The sequence below is a fragment of the Trematomus bernacchii genome, unplaced genomic scaffold, assembly GCF_902827165.1.
Source record: "Trematomus bernacchii unplaced genomic scaffold, fTreBer1.1, whole genome shotgun sequence".
In the NCBI taxonomy this organism is placed as follows: domain Eukaryota; kingdom Metazoa; phylum Chordata; class Actinopteri; order Perciformes; family Nototheniidae; genus Trematomus; species Trematomus bernacchii.
In genome coordinates, this window is record NW_022987605.1 from 1,392,732 (window position 1) to 1,409,970 (window position 17,239).

The 17,239-nt window shown below is 41.1% G+C and overlaps 2 protein-coding genes across 2 annotated transcripts in view; one reads left to right on the forward strand and one right to left on the reverse strand.

Moving 5' to 3' along the window:
• hacd4 (3-hydroxyacyl-CoA dehydratase 4) overlaps nt 1-1,385 on the forward strand; it is a 16,894-nt gene extending 15,509 nt beyond the window's left edge. Inside the window, exon 7 of the mRNA XM_034130898.1 lies at nt 570-1,385. Coding sequence (XP_033986789.1) covers nt 570-658 — 89 coding nt within the window. The 3' untranslated portion in view covers nt 659-1,385. The remainder of the gene's footprint in view (nt 1-569) is intronic.
• Nucleotides 840-17,239, reverse strand: part of focad (focadhesin) — a 51,722-nt gene continuing 35,322 nt past the window's right edge. Inside the window, 22 exon segments of the mRNA XM_034130899.1 lie at nt 840-1,126; nt 2,310-2,382; nt 2,768-3,019; nt 4,653-4,750; nt 5,456-5,633; nt 6,309-6,398; nt 6,955-7,215; nt 7,554-7,669; nt 7,753-7,881; nt 8,714-8,739; nt 8,741-8,793; nt 8,871-8,945; nt 8,947-8,973; nt 9,709-9,780; nt 10,397-10,474; nt 12,014-12,123; nt 12,126-12,135; nt 12,622-12,741; nt 13,655-13,802; nt 14,947-15,036; nt 15,503-15,741; nt 16,642-16,752. Coding sequence (XP_033986790.1) covers nt 1,053-1,126; nt 2,310-2,382; nt 2,768-3,019; nt 4,653-4,750; nt 5,456-5,633; nt 6,309-6,398; nt 6,955-7,215; nt 7,554-7,669; nt 7,753-7,881; nt 8,714-8,739; nt 8,741-8,793; nt 8,871-8,945; nt 8,947-8,973; nt 9,709-9,780; nt 10,397-10,474; nt 12,014-12,123; nt 12,126-12,135; nt 12,622-12,741; nt 13,655-13,802; nt 14,947-15,036; nt 15,503-15,741; nt 16,642-16,752 — 2,430 coding nt within the window. The 3' untranslated portion in view covers nt 840-1,052.

Consider the following 17,239-nt stretch of genomic DNA (forward strand, 5'->3'; position numbering starts at 1 on the left):
ATAATAAAATTATTATGTTTATTACATTATTGCCTCTGCATTGGATTATTATGGGATAGGGTAATAACTCCATAATTAACTACGTCTGAAAGCAGAAGTCTACGGCAAATAATTGCAAGTCTCTTCAGTGCACATGTCACAAAACGAAATGCATTGTGGGACATGTAGTTTATGGGCAACCTGCTTCTGTAAAGTGGCATGTAACCGTATAACAAACGTATTATATTCTTTGCAAGCTCTTGCGGGCCACATAAAATGAAGTCGGGGGCCGGATTTGGCCCACGGGCCTTGAGTTTGACACCCCTGCTCTATACCATCTTGTGTTGCATTTTAAACCAAAGCAGATAAATAAAAGAAGCACAATTCCAATCTCTCATACAAATGTAAAGAAAGATACATATTGGGTAGAGTCTTGAATCAGAGGTTCCTTTTATATAATGACCATCATATTATTCTTTTTGTAACAACCATCTTGTTGCAGTTGTTTTTGGTAATCATTTCAAACAACCATAGATAAAACCACAAACTGTTTTTTTCCTGACTTTGACAAAAATGTTGTCTTTTTTTAGGGGCAACTGTGACAGTCTGGCAACTACTGAAGGAGAGACAGCACCAACTGGGGAAATGGAACAAGAAAATGAAAATGAAAATGAAATGACACGTTAAGACTCACTTCAGGAATTCCCTCGGAAGTTTATTTTTTTATAAAATACCATGCGTGCTGTTACTTTTTTTAGCAAGTTTGTTGTGAATCAAGATGCTCGAACATTTAAAACTATAATTAATAGAAGATCTTGAACTGAAGAGCCATAGAATCAAATTCAACGCCATTAAATATGTTGTGTATTTGAAGATCTTTTTATTGGAATATATTCTTTTGGAGCACATTCCTCTGATGTCGCTGTATGAGATGAAGTGGAGCTTCACTTTCTCCATGTTGATGCAGAGAGCCTCACACATGTCCAGCAATCTGAGCTTATTAATAAGCCATGTATTTGTGAAGAACACCTGTAAGCATTGCCACGGTAACAGTCTGTCATGGCTCCTCTGGGCTACCACCCGTACGCTCTGGTCCACACGACTTTCTTCTTAAACTCGGCAGAGGACTTGAGGGCCAGCAGGGCGGCTGGAACACAAGGAAGATCACATTTTTCATCCGTGACAGATTGTTGTTTGCTATTGTGAATTCATGATGTGAATCCATCTGCATGGGCTTCTATGTGCTGTGTTTGTTATGTCTCAGTGTCCTAACAATCAGCCTCAGTGTTTCCCTGTGGAGTTTTCTGTTAACAGTTTACATTACATATGTTACCCTGGATGCCCAACATCCATGGTGAATGCATTTCATTCCTCATTAAACATTTACAAAGACCATCTTTTGCATACTTGGTGACCTGTATGGTTTTATTTAGTGTTATTTCGTTTTGTTTGGAGTCGAATTTCAATCCATTATCCCTCATAGCTCCCTGAGTAAGATGGCAGCTAAGACAATACAAATAGGGATCTTTTTCATCTCCAATAGAGTGGTTCAGCAGTGAGTCCTAAAACCCAGAATGACGTTCCCTTGTCTTGAAGATGACGTTTTTTAAAAAAAAGTCTAAAATAATGTCTCATTAACACAAGCTGAAGAGATGTTAGGTTTTGTTCTACAACATTAAATACGTCAGTATATTCCCTACTGGTGAATGTCCGAAGCTTCTATATGTCATAAAAACTGTGGTTGCTACCAAGTGACTAAATGTGAGTACTTCACACCTAACATTAGCCGCCTTGGTGACGCGAAGTCATGTGACCTTGATGTAGTGTGTTTTTACTTTAAGGTTTTCTATTCTTCCAATTTCATTTACACTTTTAAAATCATAAAATACGTGTTTTTATGTGTAGATTATCCTGCTGAGGAAATCAAGTAAGCATTATAAACATGCCACAGATCTTTTTTCCTGCAATACTCTAATGGAACATCCCACTGTTTTTTGAGGGAGCCTTTGCGTTGCTAACTTCTGGGTCAGCCTACATACATACGCATCACCGCACCACTTTATAACTTGGTGTACATCTTTGGCCTCGTCACAAGCCTGACAGACTTTAATGGACATGAGTCAGGACATCACTGTTGGTCCCTGAGAGCAGCAGGGTACTGTCATGGTACAGCACTAAAAGAAATCCTGTTACATGGACTAAGACATTTCTGTTGAGAGTGAAATGTCATACCGTGTAATTTAATAACAACTTTTGAAACCCTACCGTCTCCTCAGCTTTATGGATATACATTTCAAAACTGTGTATGTACGATGTTGTGTTTCTTTTACCTTTGGCTGTGTTGATGGTTGTGGCCGACAGACTCTGTTCAGGACCTTCTGTGATGCTGAAAAGCCAGTCTAACTGACACACACACACACACACACACACACACACACACACACACCACAACACCACAACACACACCACACACACACACACACACCACACACACACACACACAACACCACACACACACCACACCACACACACACACAAACCACCACACACACACACACACCCACACACACACACACACAAACACAACACCACACCACACACACACACACACACACACACCACACACCACACACACCACACACACACACACAAACACACACACACACACACACACACACACACCACCACACACCACACACACACACACACACACACACACACACCCACACATCAAAAGGAGCCCACAGTGAGGTCATAGTTTGTGAATCAAAGTAGAGAACACCCTCACCTTGTGTGTCTGGATGTTCCAGGGCTCTTTGTTCAGAAGCAGAGCCAGGCTGTGGGGCATTCCCAGTAGGCACTGCGGCAGGGCGTGGTCAGTGGAGGACTCCTCACCGTACAGACCGTGTGGTAGGGTTTGGGGCTTGGAGTCAGGTTGCCACGGGAACCACTGGGCCCTAATGCCAAAGAGGAGGGGCATGGAGTGGTCTCCCCAGGAAACCACAGCTGCAGCAAACACCTGGAACAGGAAGTCTGTGGCCTGCACAAGAACACAAGAAATCTGAGTTTGGAAAGAGTAACTCAGATTTATTATTGCCTCTTTAGTCTTTTTATAGTACTAGCTATTGTCGTGGTGGTAGTGACATTTACAATCTGCCCGACATTTAGTGTAGCTTCAACACCGGTTTTTATTGTAGTGATGTTAATATGTTTACAATTATCAGTGTCACTAACTACAAAAATAAGGCCTGAGTTCAAATAAACTGGAATTGTCCTTTAACAAAACGCAATCCAAAGGAATTTGTAACAGACCTAGGGCGGTTACGTTGCGGGACAAATAAAGGATTTCTGATCTGATTATTATTATTATATATGATAAGTATATCAAATAACACAACATTTTTGAACAAATACCCGAATCTCAATATTGCGACAATATGTACGGTTATTGCCCAGACCATGACATTTGATGTTTATTTCACTTTAAATGACGTACTTAAAGGTGGGGTAGGTAATTTTGGAGAAACCGGCTCGAGTGCGCTAGAATTTGAAAATACACAGCCGGAAAAAATGTGCCACTTCCATTATAGAGCCCCTCCTCCAACACACACGAACGCGCACATGACCAATGAGGGCACGACATAAGTTTGTGCACAGATGGAAGGCTGACAGGCAGGTAGGCCATCCAGTTATTTTAGCCGGGCCGGCTAAAATGATTGGTCGTGCTTTTTACAGTATTACGGCTTCCACAGATTTTGAATTTTTTTATGGATTTTTTGTCAAAGCACTTAAGATATTCATTGCTATCGGGATGTTAAGAGCATTCCATGACAAAAGTGTATCTCGAGCCGGTTTCTCAAACTTACCTACCCCACCTTTAAGTGTAAAACCTGTATTTGAGAAATGTTAGTGGACAGGCCTGACAAGACCTGGGCTGCATTCCAACCCCCCCCAGCAATGACAGATTTCCCGAGCTTTACACCTACATGCTGAAATATCAACTGTAGCATCTAAACCAGGGATGGGCAAATGGCGGCCCGGGGGCCCCATGCGGCCCCCACCTCCTCTTTTTGGGGCCCTCAGATTAATTTATAAACAACGTAATTAATAAAAAAAAGAAAGAAAAAAAAGATTATTATTATTTTTTTTTTACTTATAGTACTGATACCGTCCACTAGACTCCTAGTTACGTTGCGAGCTGCGTACATGATTTCGTTCGGCAGCCAAATACCGCGAAATAATCTGTGACGCGTTTGTGTGTATTGTGTTTGTTTCCCGGGGAAACACTCACAAGAAACACCGGCTGTTGTTATGCCTGCTGTGACGTTAAGTTACCGCTTGTAATTATGCCGTTACAAGCTTCAAAGTCGTATTTATCATCTGGATTTGGCAAAACAAGTTTAATATTCTAAACACCAAGACTTTGTTTATTTGAAATCAGATGAAAACAAACTGTAACGGACCCTGCCGTGTTATCTATGATTACTATACGCTTTTCATTCATAATTTCAGCGGGAGTGAGGGGGGGCTGCGCTGAGGAACAGCAGAGTGCGGGTTGACAGGTGTCTGTCAACCCGCCCCCACCACCATCAAAAGTTGCCCATCCCTGATCTAAACACTGCCAGCTCTATCAGAAATCACACTGCAGTTTGCAGCAGGGCTGACACACATACCTGTTTCGTGTCTCCACATGTGACGGGGGTTGCACCGTAGGCAACATTTCGGATGTGTCCCATCAGCTCCAGAAGCCACTCCATTCGTTTGGAAACGCCTAGAACAACAGAAACAACTCAAACTGTGGATTCGCTTGGAGATGGAAATCAAGAAACTGTAAAAATGATGACACACGTATTGGTTTGCATGCAGAAAAAATAAATGTAGTCATTCTTTGTGTTGTTTGCTAATAAATAAATCAGTGTGAAATGATTGACTTTGGTGTCACCTAGTGGTCGCATTAGAAATAGCCTTTTTTTAAGAACTTGAAACTTAAAAGGGGACATATCACAAAAAATAAACCTTCAGTAATTGTACCAATACATTTTTAACATACATTTCTATCTGGTGTGCCTACCAACTGTAAAGTAAGACAAGCAATCTGTGGGAAAACATTAGATCAATCATTCAGATTAAACATTCAGATTACAAATCTCACATGAAGTCTCCCACCGTCCAGTACCCCAAGGCTTAAGAACTACCTGAAACTACTACAAGCCAATCAGAAACTGCTTCATAAGACCCCTTAAGAGACGGGCGCAAAAACGGAGCGTTTCAGAATAAGAAATACAGGTGTATTAAGGCAGACGGTATGAAAAATAAAATGTGTTTATCAAACATTTAAGCATCTATAGATGTTTTCGTAGAAACCTTTGGCTGTATGAACCTTAAAATAAGCATTATCATTTCTCTTTAATGGATAGTCTGTTTTGCCACTGTCCTAATATGATGTGAACGCATAAAGAGCTGACTTATTCCTGACCTGTGTTAGGGTTGGTTGCTAGGCGACACTGGTAGAAGGTCTGCAGAAGGAGCCAGCCGACTCTGTGCTGGGGCCAGCCCTGGAGCACCCCCGCGATGACGTCATTGAGCCCCAGCAGGGGGACTCTGCCCTGGGAGGTCAGGTAGGCCAGCACGAAGCAGGTCTTCTCCATCTGAGCCTTAACAGCACAAAGCTTTATTTACTACAGTATTCATTTTTATTTTACAAATGTACAGTGTTCTTTTTGCTCCCCAAAATAGTGTCAAAGTATTCATGTGGCAGGCTGCTAGTGCTAACCACCTGCATGCACCACTTCTCATTTGGATTATCGTAGTTTTGGCTAACAAATAAATGAAGCCATCAGAATGATCTTCCTTCAACACTTTCTTCTACAATTCATGGCGTTAAGGCATTGTACAGAACAGAGAGAAGACAACATGTTTACCCAGCGAGTTTTGTAGGTTTATTTGTTTACTTTTGACAGAGCCAGGCTAACAGTTTCATAGTTTCCCTATGCTTCCAGTCATTATGTTAAGCGAGGCTAACCACCCCCTGACTCCAGCTTGAGCTTGGTACAGAGCTCACAGGCATGGGAGAAATATCAAACTTTTCAGATTCTTTTGTTTTGCTGGTCTAAGCAAAGTTCATTTATAGGATTATATTCACAACAGAGTATGTGTTATACAACTTATTTCCAGCATTACAGGTGGCAATTCTAGCTTGTACCAGACCAAAACAATAATTAAAATACTCACTGTATTTAAGACACAAGCAATACACTATAACATTTATCTCAGCAATTGTTAGCATATGTATTTTCTTTTTTCTTAACCCTGTCACATTTATAATGTACCTCGGTTACTTTCGTGATCCGGTCGATCTCTGCATCAGACATCTCAGACAGACATTTGGCGATTCCCACATACAAATCCACTTCATGATCCTAAACAAAAGCAGAAGGAATGGGAGCAAAATCTTTGTGAATGCTCTGGAATCACAGCTGATGATGTTTAACTGTTTGCATGAGAGCGGTTGTATGGGATTTGAAGTTGAGGCACTGAAAATATTTGATGTGTTTAATGTAAGAGCTGAAGCAGTGGAAATGTTGGTCTCAAACTTGTTTCATTCAACTTAGTTTTGCACAAAATAAACCTGAATTAGTGGCTGGTAATGAGTTGGAAAGCAGTTCAATCAATCAATGTTTATTTATATAGCCCAATATCACAAATGTTACATTTGTCTCAGTGGACTTCACAGTTTGTACAGAATATCAGTATGACAATACGACCCCCTCTGTCCTTAGACCCTCACATCGTACAAGGAAACACTTCCAGAGAAACCCACAGTTTAAAGGGGACATGGGAGAAACCTCTGGGAGAGCAACAGAGGAGGATCCCTCTCCCAGGACGGACAGACATAGATGCTGTGTGTAAATGTTTTGTTTTGAAATAATTACCATGAGTGGAATAAAACGAATGACAAAGTATCCAGCCTTGTACCTGGATGTGGTTGGGCAGCAGGGTGAAGATCTTCTCTGTGGTGGAGCAGAGGAGGGTCCAGCAGCTGTTGGGGGGGTTGGGGAGGGCCATGGCCTGAGCCAGGCCCTGCAGCAGGGAGCGGCACAGGGCCAGGCGCTGGGGTCGGAGGTCATCCTGGAACTGCTGCAGACCCAGACTCTCTGTGTGGACCTGCAGCTTGTCCTCAGCCACATGCTTCATCCACAGACCCAGACCCTCATACAGGTGGGCCCGGGTCAGGAGCTGGGGGGGAGAGACATCACCAGAGTCAGGTCCAACGGGAGGGCTGGAGATTAAAGCGTGCATCTTATGTCTAGGTTCCCCTAGATAATTATAATTATTATTATTATTGCCAGAATTGTCTTTCTAAGTTCCTTATAATACATTTCATCTGTGAAATAGGTGGAGAAAAAGGTTCTTTTTACTAGGATCATTTTACAAGTAACATATTTTTTCATCTGATAAAACGGGTAATAGAATGTGAAAATATTAAGTTTGAATTAATTAATTGGTCGAATGATTAACTTCTACACTCAAAAAGCACTTACTTCAATGTCAAATGTTACTCAAGAAGAACTTACACTGAGGCTGTGCACAAGAGGTGGGGCCAGCCAGGAGCCCAGGAAGAGAGATGCACTCTGGGAAGTCTGAGCCTGACAGGATGCGAGGCACAGACACTGGTGCTGCACGTCCTCTCCTGGGGAGGAAACAGACGTGAGAGGGGGTCGGACTCCTCAGGAACATCAGAGAACTCTTCAGAGAACTCTTCAGAGAACTTACCGAAGCTGAGTCTCATCAGAGGGGACAGCACAGCGCTCCAGTTGATGGGGGGGTACTGGAAACTGGATCCAACGGAGGCCAACGGGGTCAGAGCCGTCTTCACCAGAGATGGAGGGGAAAACTCTGGACCTGGAGATTCATAAAAGCAAGAAGAACGTTCTAGCAGAGGCAGCAATATATATAAATGTATTTCACTCAGTGGACATTCTTAAACGACAGCTGAAGACACATCTTTTTATTTGCGACACTTTTTATTTGCGACCCCTTTTAAATGGTGTTTTAATTTTCATTATATATTATTTTTATATTGTTTTTATTTATTTGCACAACGGTTTAATATAAGTTTTATTTAAATAAAAGAAAAAAGCCGTTTATTAGCGCCACTACTCCCTCTTTTAATCTTATAATTCGTATCTTTTTTTTTTAAACTGTTAATTGTTATATATCATGCTGTTATGCGCATGGTGTGGGAAAAAAGATATAGCGTCTGTCCTAAGTTTCTGTCTTCTCTGTTTTAATTGTGATGTGTGCCATGGTGCTCTTTGAGCTGCACCCCAGTGTAATGAAAAGCGCTATAACAAATAAAGCGGTATTATATAGCGTAAAGTAAGTCAGTTTGAGACTGAAGCCCCAAGAGGCAACAAGAAAGATACATTCTGGTAATTACAATTTCTAAGTCTGATATTCATTTTCTCCTCTGTTGTAATACCTTTAGACCACAATCCTTTTTGAAGTGACTGTCTTTCTATCTTAGATAACAGATGGGAAGAGTTTCTGACAGGAATCATTTTGAAACGTCTAAGAGAACCACACATTAGAAACTGAAATAAAACAAAGGAATTCCACCAGCACTTGTTCCCCACATTCTATTTAGTTCAACTTTATTAAACAAACATACATTTTTGACAAAACACCGCCACAGACACACTGAATTGGAAGGAAATATAATGAATCAACAAACCTTTTCTTCCTGCCTCTGTGATGAGTCAATGATGGCTCTGAGAGACTTTTCTCTGAGAGGTAACTGAAGTCCTGAGGGAACTGAGGACAGGAGGACATGGAGCAGATATATCACAGCAGACAGTCATCTTATGGACAGACAGCAGATTGTGCTCTACCGGCTGTGTGCGGTGACTGGTGGACATGTGGGCCAGCTGCAGGTGTCCCAGCAGACAGGCGCTGTTGGACTGCATGGCCGATGGCTCCAGAGAAGGTGATGATCTGCACAAACATCAGATGGACTTTATTCAGCACAATTTGGGACATTTGTCAAACAGAAGGCAGCAGGTAGATAAGACCTCACACATGGATTAAAGGGTAACATCAAGTAGAACATTCAAAAAACAGTAAAGAGTATACAATTCAACAGTATGAAGGTAGTACATGTATACATTCAAAGTGAAGGATGTACTGTATTATCTATAGAGATATCTATTGAATCCACAACAGTCACTATACATAATGTAGCAGAATTGAAGGAAGTGTACATTATGATAGGGCCAGACTCAACTTACAAACTGTAAACATTGTGTTACAGGTTTACGCATTGAATAGGCATTGTAATTACAGTTGCCTAAATGAATATGTAAATCATCCAAGGGGAACAATCATGAGAACAATCTTACACATTGATGGGATAAGTGTTCTTTGAAAAATAGATAACACATCTGGAGTGGATCAAACACCCGCCAATGTAACGAGTTCGAAAGGATCTCCAATGGATTCTGGACATGTGGTACTAATGAGCCTTTTACAGAACACATGAAATCAGAAACATTATCAGCCTGAATGATGGAGGTGTTGGCCTGATGTTGGAATCAACAGTCTAGTCATTACAGAAAGAAATGGAACAATGATCAGAAATAGTGTCCGTTTCTGAAATGACTTCTGACATCTTGTAGTATTCAGAAATAATAATTAGAGAGGGAAGGTGAAACTTGTTAAGATTTTCCGTACCTGTTGTGACGGCTCGGATCACCTGTTCAGCGGCTTCTGCTGCGGAGAGGACAGCTCCAGCTCACCGGTTTGCTGTTCAACGAGACAAGCGCTCAATAACACTGACAGTAGAGGAAGAACTTCATATCATCGTCACCACTGGGGGTAAACCTATTTCAATTAACAGATGTATACCGTCATTGGCTGCTGACTCATCACCTTCTCAGGTGACTTACCTCGCAGTTGCAGACACATTTTGGCCTCGGTGTGTCTCAAGTGATACATTTGGTCTTATTCAAACAGGAGCATCTGTAGATTAGTTCTATACTCCATTATGTTATGATCCATTAAGTATGGCACAGTTCAAAAAACCTGCTCTTTGGTTATCTCACCAACATCTTCAGTGTAAGAGCCTTTCATTTTCAGACAAACAAATACATCAAAAGTGGAACAAAAGAAAAGAGGACCAACCAGGGGACGACAATACTCCACATTTACATCATTTGTTTTAGAACTATAAATACCTTGCCAGATAAATCTCTAACAGAAAGTTGATTTGAAATTAGTAGCAATTTCTGTCTGAAAATCATGGCACTAATAAGAAACATCACAATAATACCAAAGCCAAAGACAACTCTTCCAACTATTCATCAAATCATATTTGAAATGAAGTAAATCATTTCTCATGTAGCATTGAAGGACTCCTCACCTGGAAGAGGTAGCTCTCAGACCCCACCAGCGCCACCAGGCCGTTGACGGCAGCCAGCCGCTGCATTGTGGGACAGCCCTGAAACACACAGCCAATCAGAACATTGGGGAAGTACATTTATTTTGCAGATACTGTAAAGTTGAACCTTTAAACAGCAGGAATCCTGGCTACTTTCAGATGTCTTAAAGGAATAAGACCGACATCGATTAGTTGACTTCAATCAACAGGAGAATAATCGGTTACTTTTTGATACGATACGATACGATATACTTTATTGTCCCCGTAAGGACATTTGTTCTGGACTCCGTCCTGCAGTTCCGCATACATGTACATATACAAACATAGTGGACATTAGTGATAAATGACTAATCGTTTGAGTAATGCTTCATGTTAAGTTCTATGGTTATTCATTGTATTTTACGAGGTCCCACAACAACAGGCTAAGGGACTGTTAGTGAAAACAAGCCTGTTTTGAATGTTGATTATTGTGCATTCTCCAAGGAAGAAGAAAGAATCAGCTTTTTTACGGCTTCATTTAATAATAAATCATTTAAGACATCACCTTACACTTTGATCAACCGGATAGACCTGTTTTTAACAATTTGATGACATTTTAAAGACTAAACAATCCGTTTTTCTATTCCTAAAATAATCAGCTGATTGATCAAGTGAGAGAAATTCTTCACTATGAGAACCCCCCCCTTGAAGAGATGTAGTAAATACATGATCTAATCAGAGAGGGCAAAATTAGACTCAAGTAGAAGTACAGGTACTCGTGTTTAAAAGTACTCTGGTAAAAGTTGTACTGACTAAACGTCTTTACTCAGGAAAAAACAAAGAAGTATGGGCTTTGAAATGTACTTCAGTAAAAAGTAGCCATAACTACCAACTGTTTTATAGAACATCTCCCTCATATATGGCCGTGGGTCATTAGGAATGTTACATTTTCATTTGTTCACTTGTTAGACGCTTTTATCCAAAGCGACTCACATACATTCAGTACTGTGGCTAACCCCACAGGAGCAATGTGGGGTGAAGTGTCTCAGGGACACAACGACATGCTGACTGCAGTGGGACTCGAACTTGCTAGCCCCTGATTCCAAGTTCAGCGCTCTATCCACTGAGCCACAGCCTCCCACGTCTCTGTCCTCAGTCGTCTCAATAACTTCACCTGTCTCTGCCTCTTCCCTAACGTTAGCCCTTTGTCCTGCTGCTTTCTGCCTTGCCCCGTTGGAATGCTTCATAGGCTTACTGGCACAGTTTGAGAGAACGCGCCGCAAGTTGCTTCCTACTGAAGGATGATGGAAGGAAACGCCTCGAGCTAAGCTGCCATTGGTCCCTCTTCTTTAGAGGAAACCAAGAAATGATGAATGCACACCGATGGTGTTTTCTGTATGACATCAGGGTGGAAATAGGGAGAGCAATGACTATAATGATGATCATGCCACGAATGCAGATTAAAAATAAATGAATGAGCCTGAAAAATAAAATAGGGAGTAAAGTACTGATACCAGAAACATCTACATCGTACACTAACAAAGTATGTGTACTTCATTACTTCCCACCCCTGTATATAGAGCAGCAGTACATAGGAACATAATTCAAAAGATGTAGTACCTCTGCCAGGAGGATCTTCACCCAGGCAGCCAGCAGGCGGGGCTGGATGTCCTCGGCCTTCCCGTGGCCGGACATGGACAGGCCGTGCACCACCAGCCCCAGAGCCAGGAGAAGCCTGGGGTCTGGACAGAACATTACAACGCAGAGACACAGGGGTTAGAACAGGGGGGCTCATTTGAGTTCAGGGGACACATACAGACACATCTGATCCCCAGTGGGGCCGGAGCAGTGACATCACAGCATAATAACCTCTGAGTTACCACAACTCCTTCCCTTTGTCTGAGTGCAGAAAAGTACAATTCTGAAAATGTTCACATTTAATGAACTATCTTTTTACAAAACATTATGACAACCTGACATTCCTTAAGATAAATAGGTGTACCACCACATACTACTACAAGTGGGAACTAGTAAGGAAGAAGGTTAGGTTATCACCCTGCCTTTGTAAATGTATAAAATGTATACATTCAAAATACATAAAAGTTGTGAAAATTGCAATTAATGTCTTCTCTAATTTTACAGTTTACAAAGTCAAACAATGCCTTTTTGGAATATACATTAAACTACTATAAGTCAGTATAAGTCACTACTGTAATGGTGCTGCTGACCTGCTGGCTCTCCTCGGTCAGGGTGCGCAGAGAGGTCATGACCTCCTCAGCCTTGGCAGCGTCTATGATGTCTGCGCTGAAGGCCGACACACACACACACGCCACAGAGTACGCCAACACCTGCCGGATACACACATGTTCAAAGACAAAATTATAATACCATTACACAACCATACATCTTTTTCTGATAAGAATTCAGGCTTTTTTATCTAAAGTATACCATACACCTTCAGCCTGCTTGCTCGACATCTATTATGCTGCCTTCAGGTTTATTACAGCTTAGTTATTGTAAAAACACTATTTCTGTTTCACTACAGATTTTGACTATTGATGCAGCATTGTGTGAAACATGTTCAAACAGCAGCTCCTCACAGCGAGTGTTGGTTAACTCTAAATGATGTGAATTTGTATTTGATACATAGATATTTACTTTAAGTAAAGTAAGTTGGGAAATCGTTTTTTCACAGGAGCATTTTGGCAGTCAATTACAAAAATGTCTTAAAAATAGAATCAAATACAATTAAAATAAATATTAAAAATTAAAGAAAATATATACATATCCACAGTAGAAAATAAATATATTCAGAAGAGTTTATAAACACTATAAAATATACAGAATAAATAAGAATACTCTCTTGTACACCAATCTGCTAAACATATAACATACTGTATAAATATATATGTATAATGTATAAACTATTTACATACAAAAATTGGGTACAGTACTTAGCTTCATATTCAAATATATCCTGTGAGTTAGTGCAAATCGGCTACAATATGTACAAATATATAACATTGTTCGTGATGATAGAAAGGGAGAACCTGAACAAACTATGAAGCATTGAGTTCTCTGCCATCCACAGGTGAGTTGTCTGTTATTTAAAAAAAACATTCCTCAAAAAGCAAACTTGCACCAAAAGAGAAACACATACTGTTAACTGAAGAAAGAAACAAAATAACAAACACTTTTCTTATCAAAAGCTAGCAAACACTCTGAGGGGGGGGGGGGGGGGGGGAGAGAGAAGGGGTGTACCTCCTGCAGCATGCGCCCCTGCCCGCTGCTGTCCTGCAGGGTGGACAGCAGTCTGTCCAGGGTCTGGGACACGTGGACTTGTTGCTCCGTCTGTCTACTGCTGCAGATAGAGGCCAGCACCAGACCCATGCCCAGCACACAGCCCGTGCTGAGGGGGGGGGGGGGGGGAAGACTCAAGGTCAGAACACTGGGTTCATTGGAAAGTCACATGTTGTAGCTTTTATGCATCCTTTGTATTGTATTGTTCTTCCATACTGGTGGTACAAATCTGAGCATTTGTACATCGCCTTGGCTTATGGGAAGTTTATAACAAGTAACATCAATCTCAAAGATTACTGCATAATGAATACTTTGACATTCTGCTGAAAGTACTTTCACTCAAGTTTGATTTGACTTACAGTGGAGAATTCTGGCCAATGTTTACTTATTTGATTTGTAATCAGTTAACGGGTGCCTGCCTCAGGGTGGAAAGTAACTATGGAAAAGTACTCGGCACTGCACTTACTGTAAGTACATTTTTCAGGCACTTGTACTTTACCGGAGTATTTTCATTTTATGCTACTTCATACTTCTCTCCACTACACTTTGGCAGCAAATGTTATTAATTACTTTTGCAGGTTTATATTATTAATACAAACACTAAATCAACTAATACACTATGATGTTCTGTTATGGATGGAGATACTAGTTCTCAATGTTCTCTCATCCTTAACCAGCTGTAACTCAACATGATAGACACACATGAATCCATTATTAATCCAACTAATATATATTATTCAAAAAATTGCCACTTTGGATAACGAGCACTTTTAGATGTGGTACTTAAATATATTCTGATGCAAATTATGTTGTACTTTTACTTAAGTATCATTTTGAAGTGTTTGCTTTAGTCATAATAAAGCAAACACTGCTTTATTATGACTTCTTCTTAAGTATAAGATGTGAGTACTTCTTTCAGCACTGCATAGAAGTTAATATTTACATTAATTATGTGACCGTCTGTGTTTCCTGTAGTTATTGAATTGCTCTTTATACTGCACTGTTAGTGTACAGTTGTACTAGTATGCTGCTGTGTTTATTGTATTTCTGTAACTCGGCACAACAATTTCCTTCGGGATAAATAAAGTCTTATCTTAAGCTAGTCTGTGTTGTTCCTTTGCTGTGAGACGAATAAAGGATTTCTGATTTAACTTGAATGTTCACTGTGTGATTTTAGGACTTCTATGCATGAAGTAAGGAATCAGAATATGATTTCCCCCACTTCACATCACGTGTCAGGGCTCAGCACTGACTTGTACTCCAGGTCGGGGTTGAAGGCGCTGCCCTCCAGAGCATCCAGAGCGCTGCGGAGGACATCAGTGTCCTTCTGGACCGAGACGTCACTGCAGAGCAGAGAGAGACAGAGTATTAAGGATGGGTTACAGCAAGGGTGTCAAACATACGGCCCGCGGGCCAAAACCGGCCCTCTAGAGGGTTCAATCTGGCGGGATGAAAAATTACAGAAAAGACATTAACTGTAAATACAGTTTAATTTAATTAATTTAACTGTTATACATTCTCAAGGAAGTGGGATTACTGAACCTACAAAGTAGTTTTGATCATAAAGTAAAATACTATATTGTTCAGTTCCCCAGATACTGAGTTGTAATGAATGTGTAAATGATAAACTGAGGAATGATATTGTTGAAATTACACCTGTTTTTCTGAATACATTTCAGGTTGTTCAAAATGTGTTGTAAAATGATAGTTCATTAAATGTGAACAGATCAGATTGTGCAGTATGTGGCCCCTGAACTAAAATGAGCCCCCCCTCTGGTCACAACGTGTGTTTGCGTCACCCCCACAGACCTGAGGCGCTGCTGGTGCAGGCTGGACAGCACCATGCCCAGCGCCAGGCCGGAGTGGAACTGCAGGGCCTGGGAGTCCTCTGCGGAGCTGGAGCCCGGCAGCCCAGCCTGCAGCGCAGACAGGACCTGGAGCAGCCCCTCCCTCTGCCACACCACCAGCACCGGGACCAGCAGGGACAGGGCCAGGCTGGCACAGGAGCGGGCGATCGCGCTCGCCGTGTTCTCCCCCGAGTAGGAGCGCTGTACAGGGGGCGAGGAGGGGACAACTGATTGGTTCTGCCAGTCAAACAACACAGCAGTATATTCCAGTAATCTATACATTACAAGTCAGAGAATAACATATATAGTAGAGGAACAAACAAAAAGGCTTTCGTTTTTGAGATACCCCTACCCGAGTTAGAACAAAGCACAACCATGTTCTTTCATTACTTTCATATTTCTACTTTATGAAATGGATGGTTGTATAACAAATGTTTCCTGCTAAATGATTTGGAACCTCGAACATGTAGGCTCCTCTGAAGGGGGCCTGCAGCCTAAGCCCATGTATCTCTGGAGATAATGATCAGACCAAATTTGGACTAGATGTTCACAGAGAGACAAAGCATACAATGATGCCTGTAAGAAAACAACAAGGCAGTATTTTTATTATTGATTTGTCAGTTATTGTCCATAACTACTTAAGTAAGTCATTTTGAAAAGAAAACAAATGTATTCTAAAACGTCTGGTTTACTCACTTTAAAGTTCATTTGAAATGTGATGAATATGATATGTTGGAATTTTAAATGTGTACAAACTAAAGAAATAAAAATGTGAATACTTACAGTAAATGTATTTCTTCATTTTGTCATGATGCAACAACCAAAATCACCTTATCAAGCATGACTAACCCTTGTTGTTACATTGATTTAATATACATATTAACAGGTGATGTTAATGGTTTTGTATTTTAAGCCTCAATGGTATATCAAGAGTAAGATTGAACACTGGATTAAATTAAATTAAATTCAAAACCTTTATTTATCCAGGTGAAATCCCATTGAGATCATTGATCTCTTTTTCAAGGGAGACCTGCAAAACTTAAAACTTCAGAAGGACTATCTGCTGTGACCTGGTATACATTTACAGTATCTGAGACTCACGTGCAGGAACCATGGGAACACCTGTCCTGAGGGCCGGTAGCTGCTGATGCTGAGCAGAGTGTTCAGCACCATGGCCAACCAGGAGGCAGTGGGCACGAACTCTGGCCCCGCCTACAGAGGAGAGACAGTGAAGGAGAGATATGAATGAATAGTAACAATAGGAATCCATCATATGTATACAGTGCTACTCCCAGTGCTCAAAGACGCTTTACAAGAAAATAAGAGGAATAAAAACAATAAAAAACAGTCCTGAGTGGGGTAGAGGATTATAGGTTGAAAGCAAGAGAGAACTGGGGGGTATACTACCAAGCCAGATCAGTGTGTTAGCGAGGTATGTCGAGCCTAAAGCCAGAGTATTCCGTACTGCGAAGGTGGCTCTCTTTTAACCTGGCTGGATGGCCATGGCATCCGGACCAGGTTATGTTCAGAGTCTGAGCTTGAAATCCTGCTTCCTTTCAAATAGTGTGCCTTTGTACTGTTGAGATGAGAGGCAACCAGTCATCAGTGATGCATTACATCAGAACCAGATATTATTCATCAGGATGAAGTTTACTTGCAGATGAGTGCAGTATAATTCCATAAAACCATAATTTCCCCA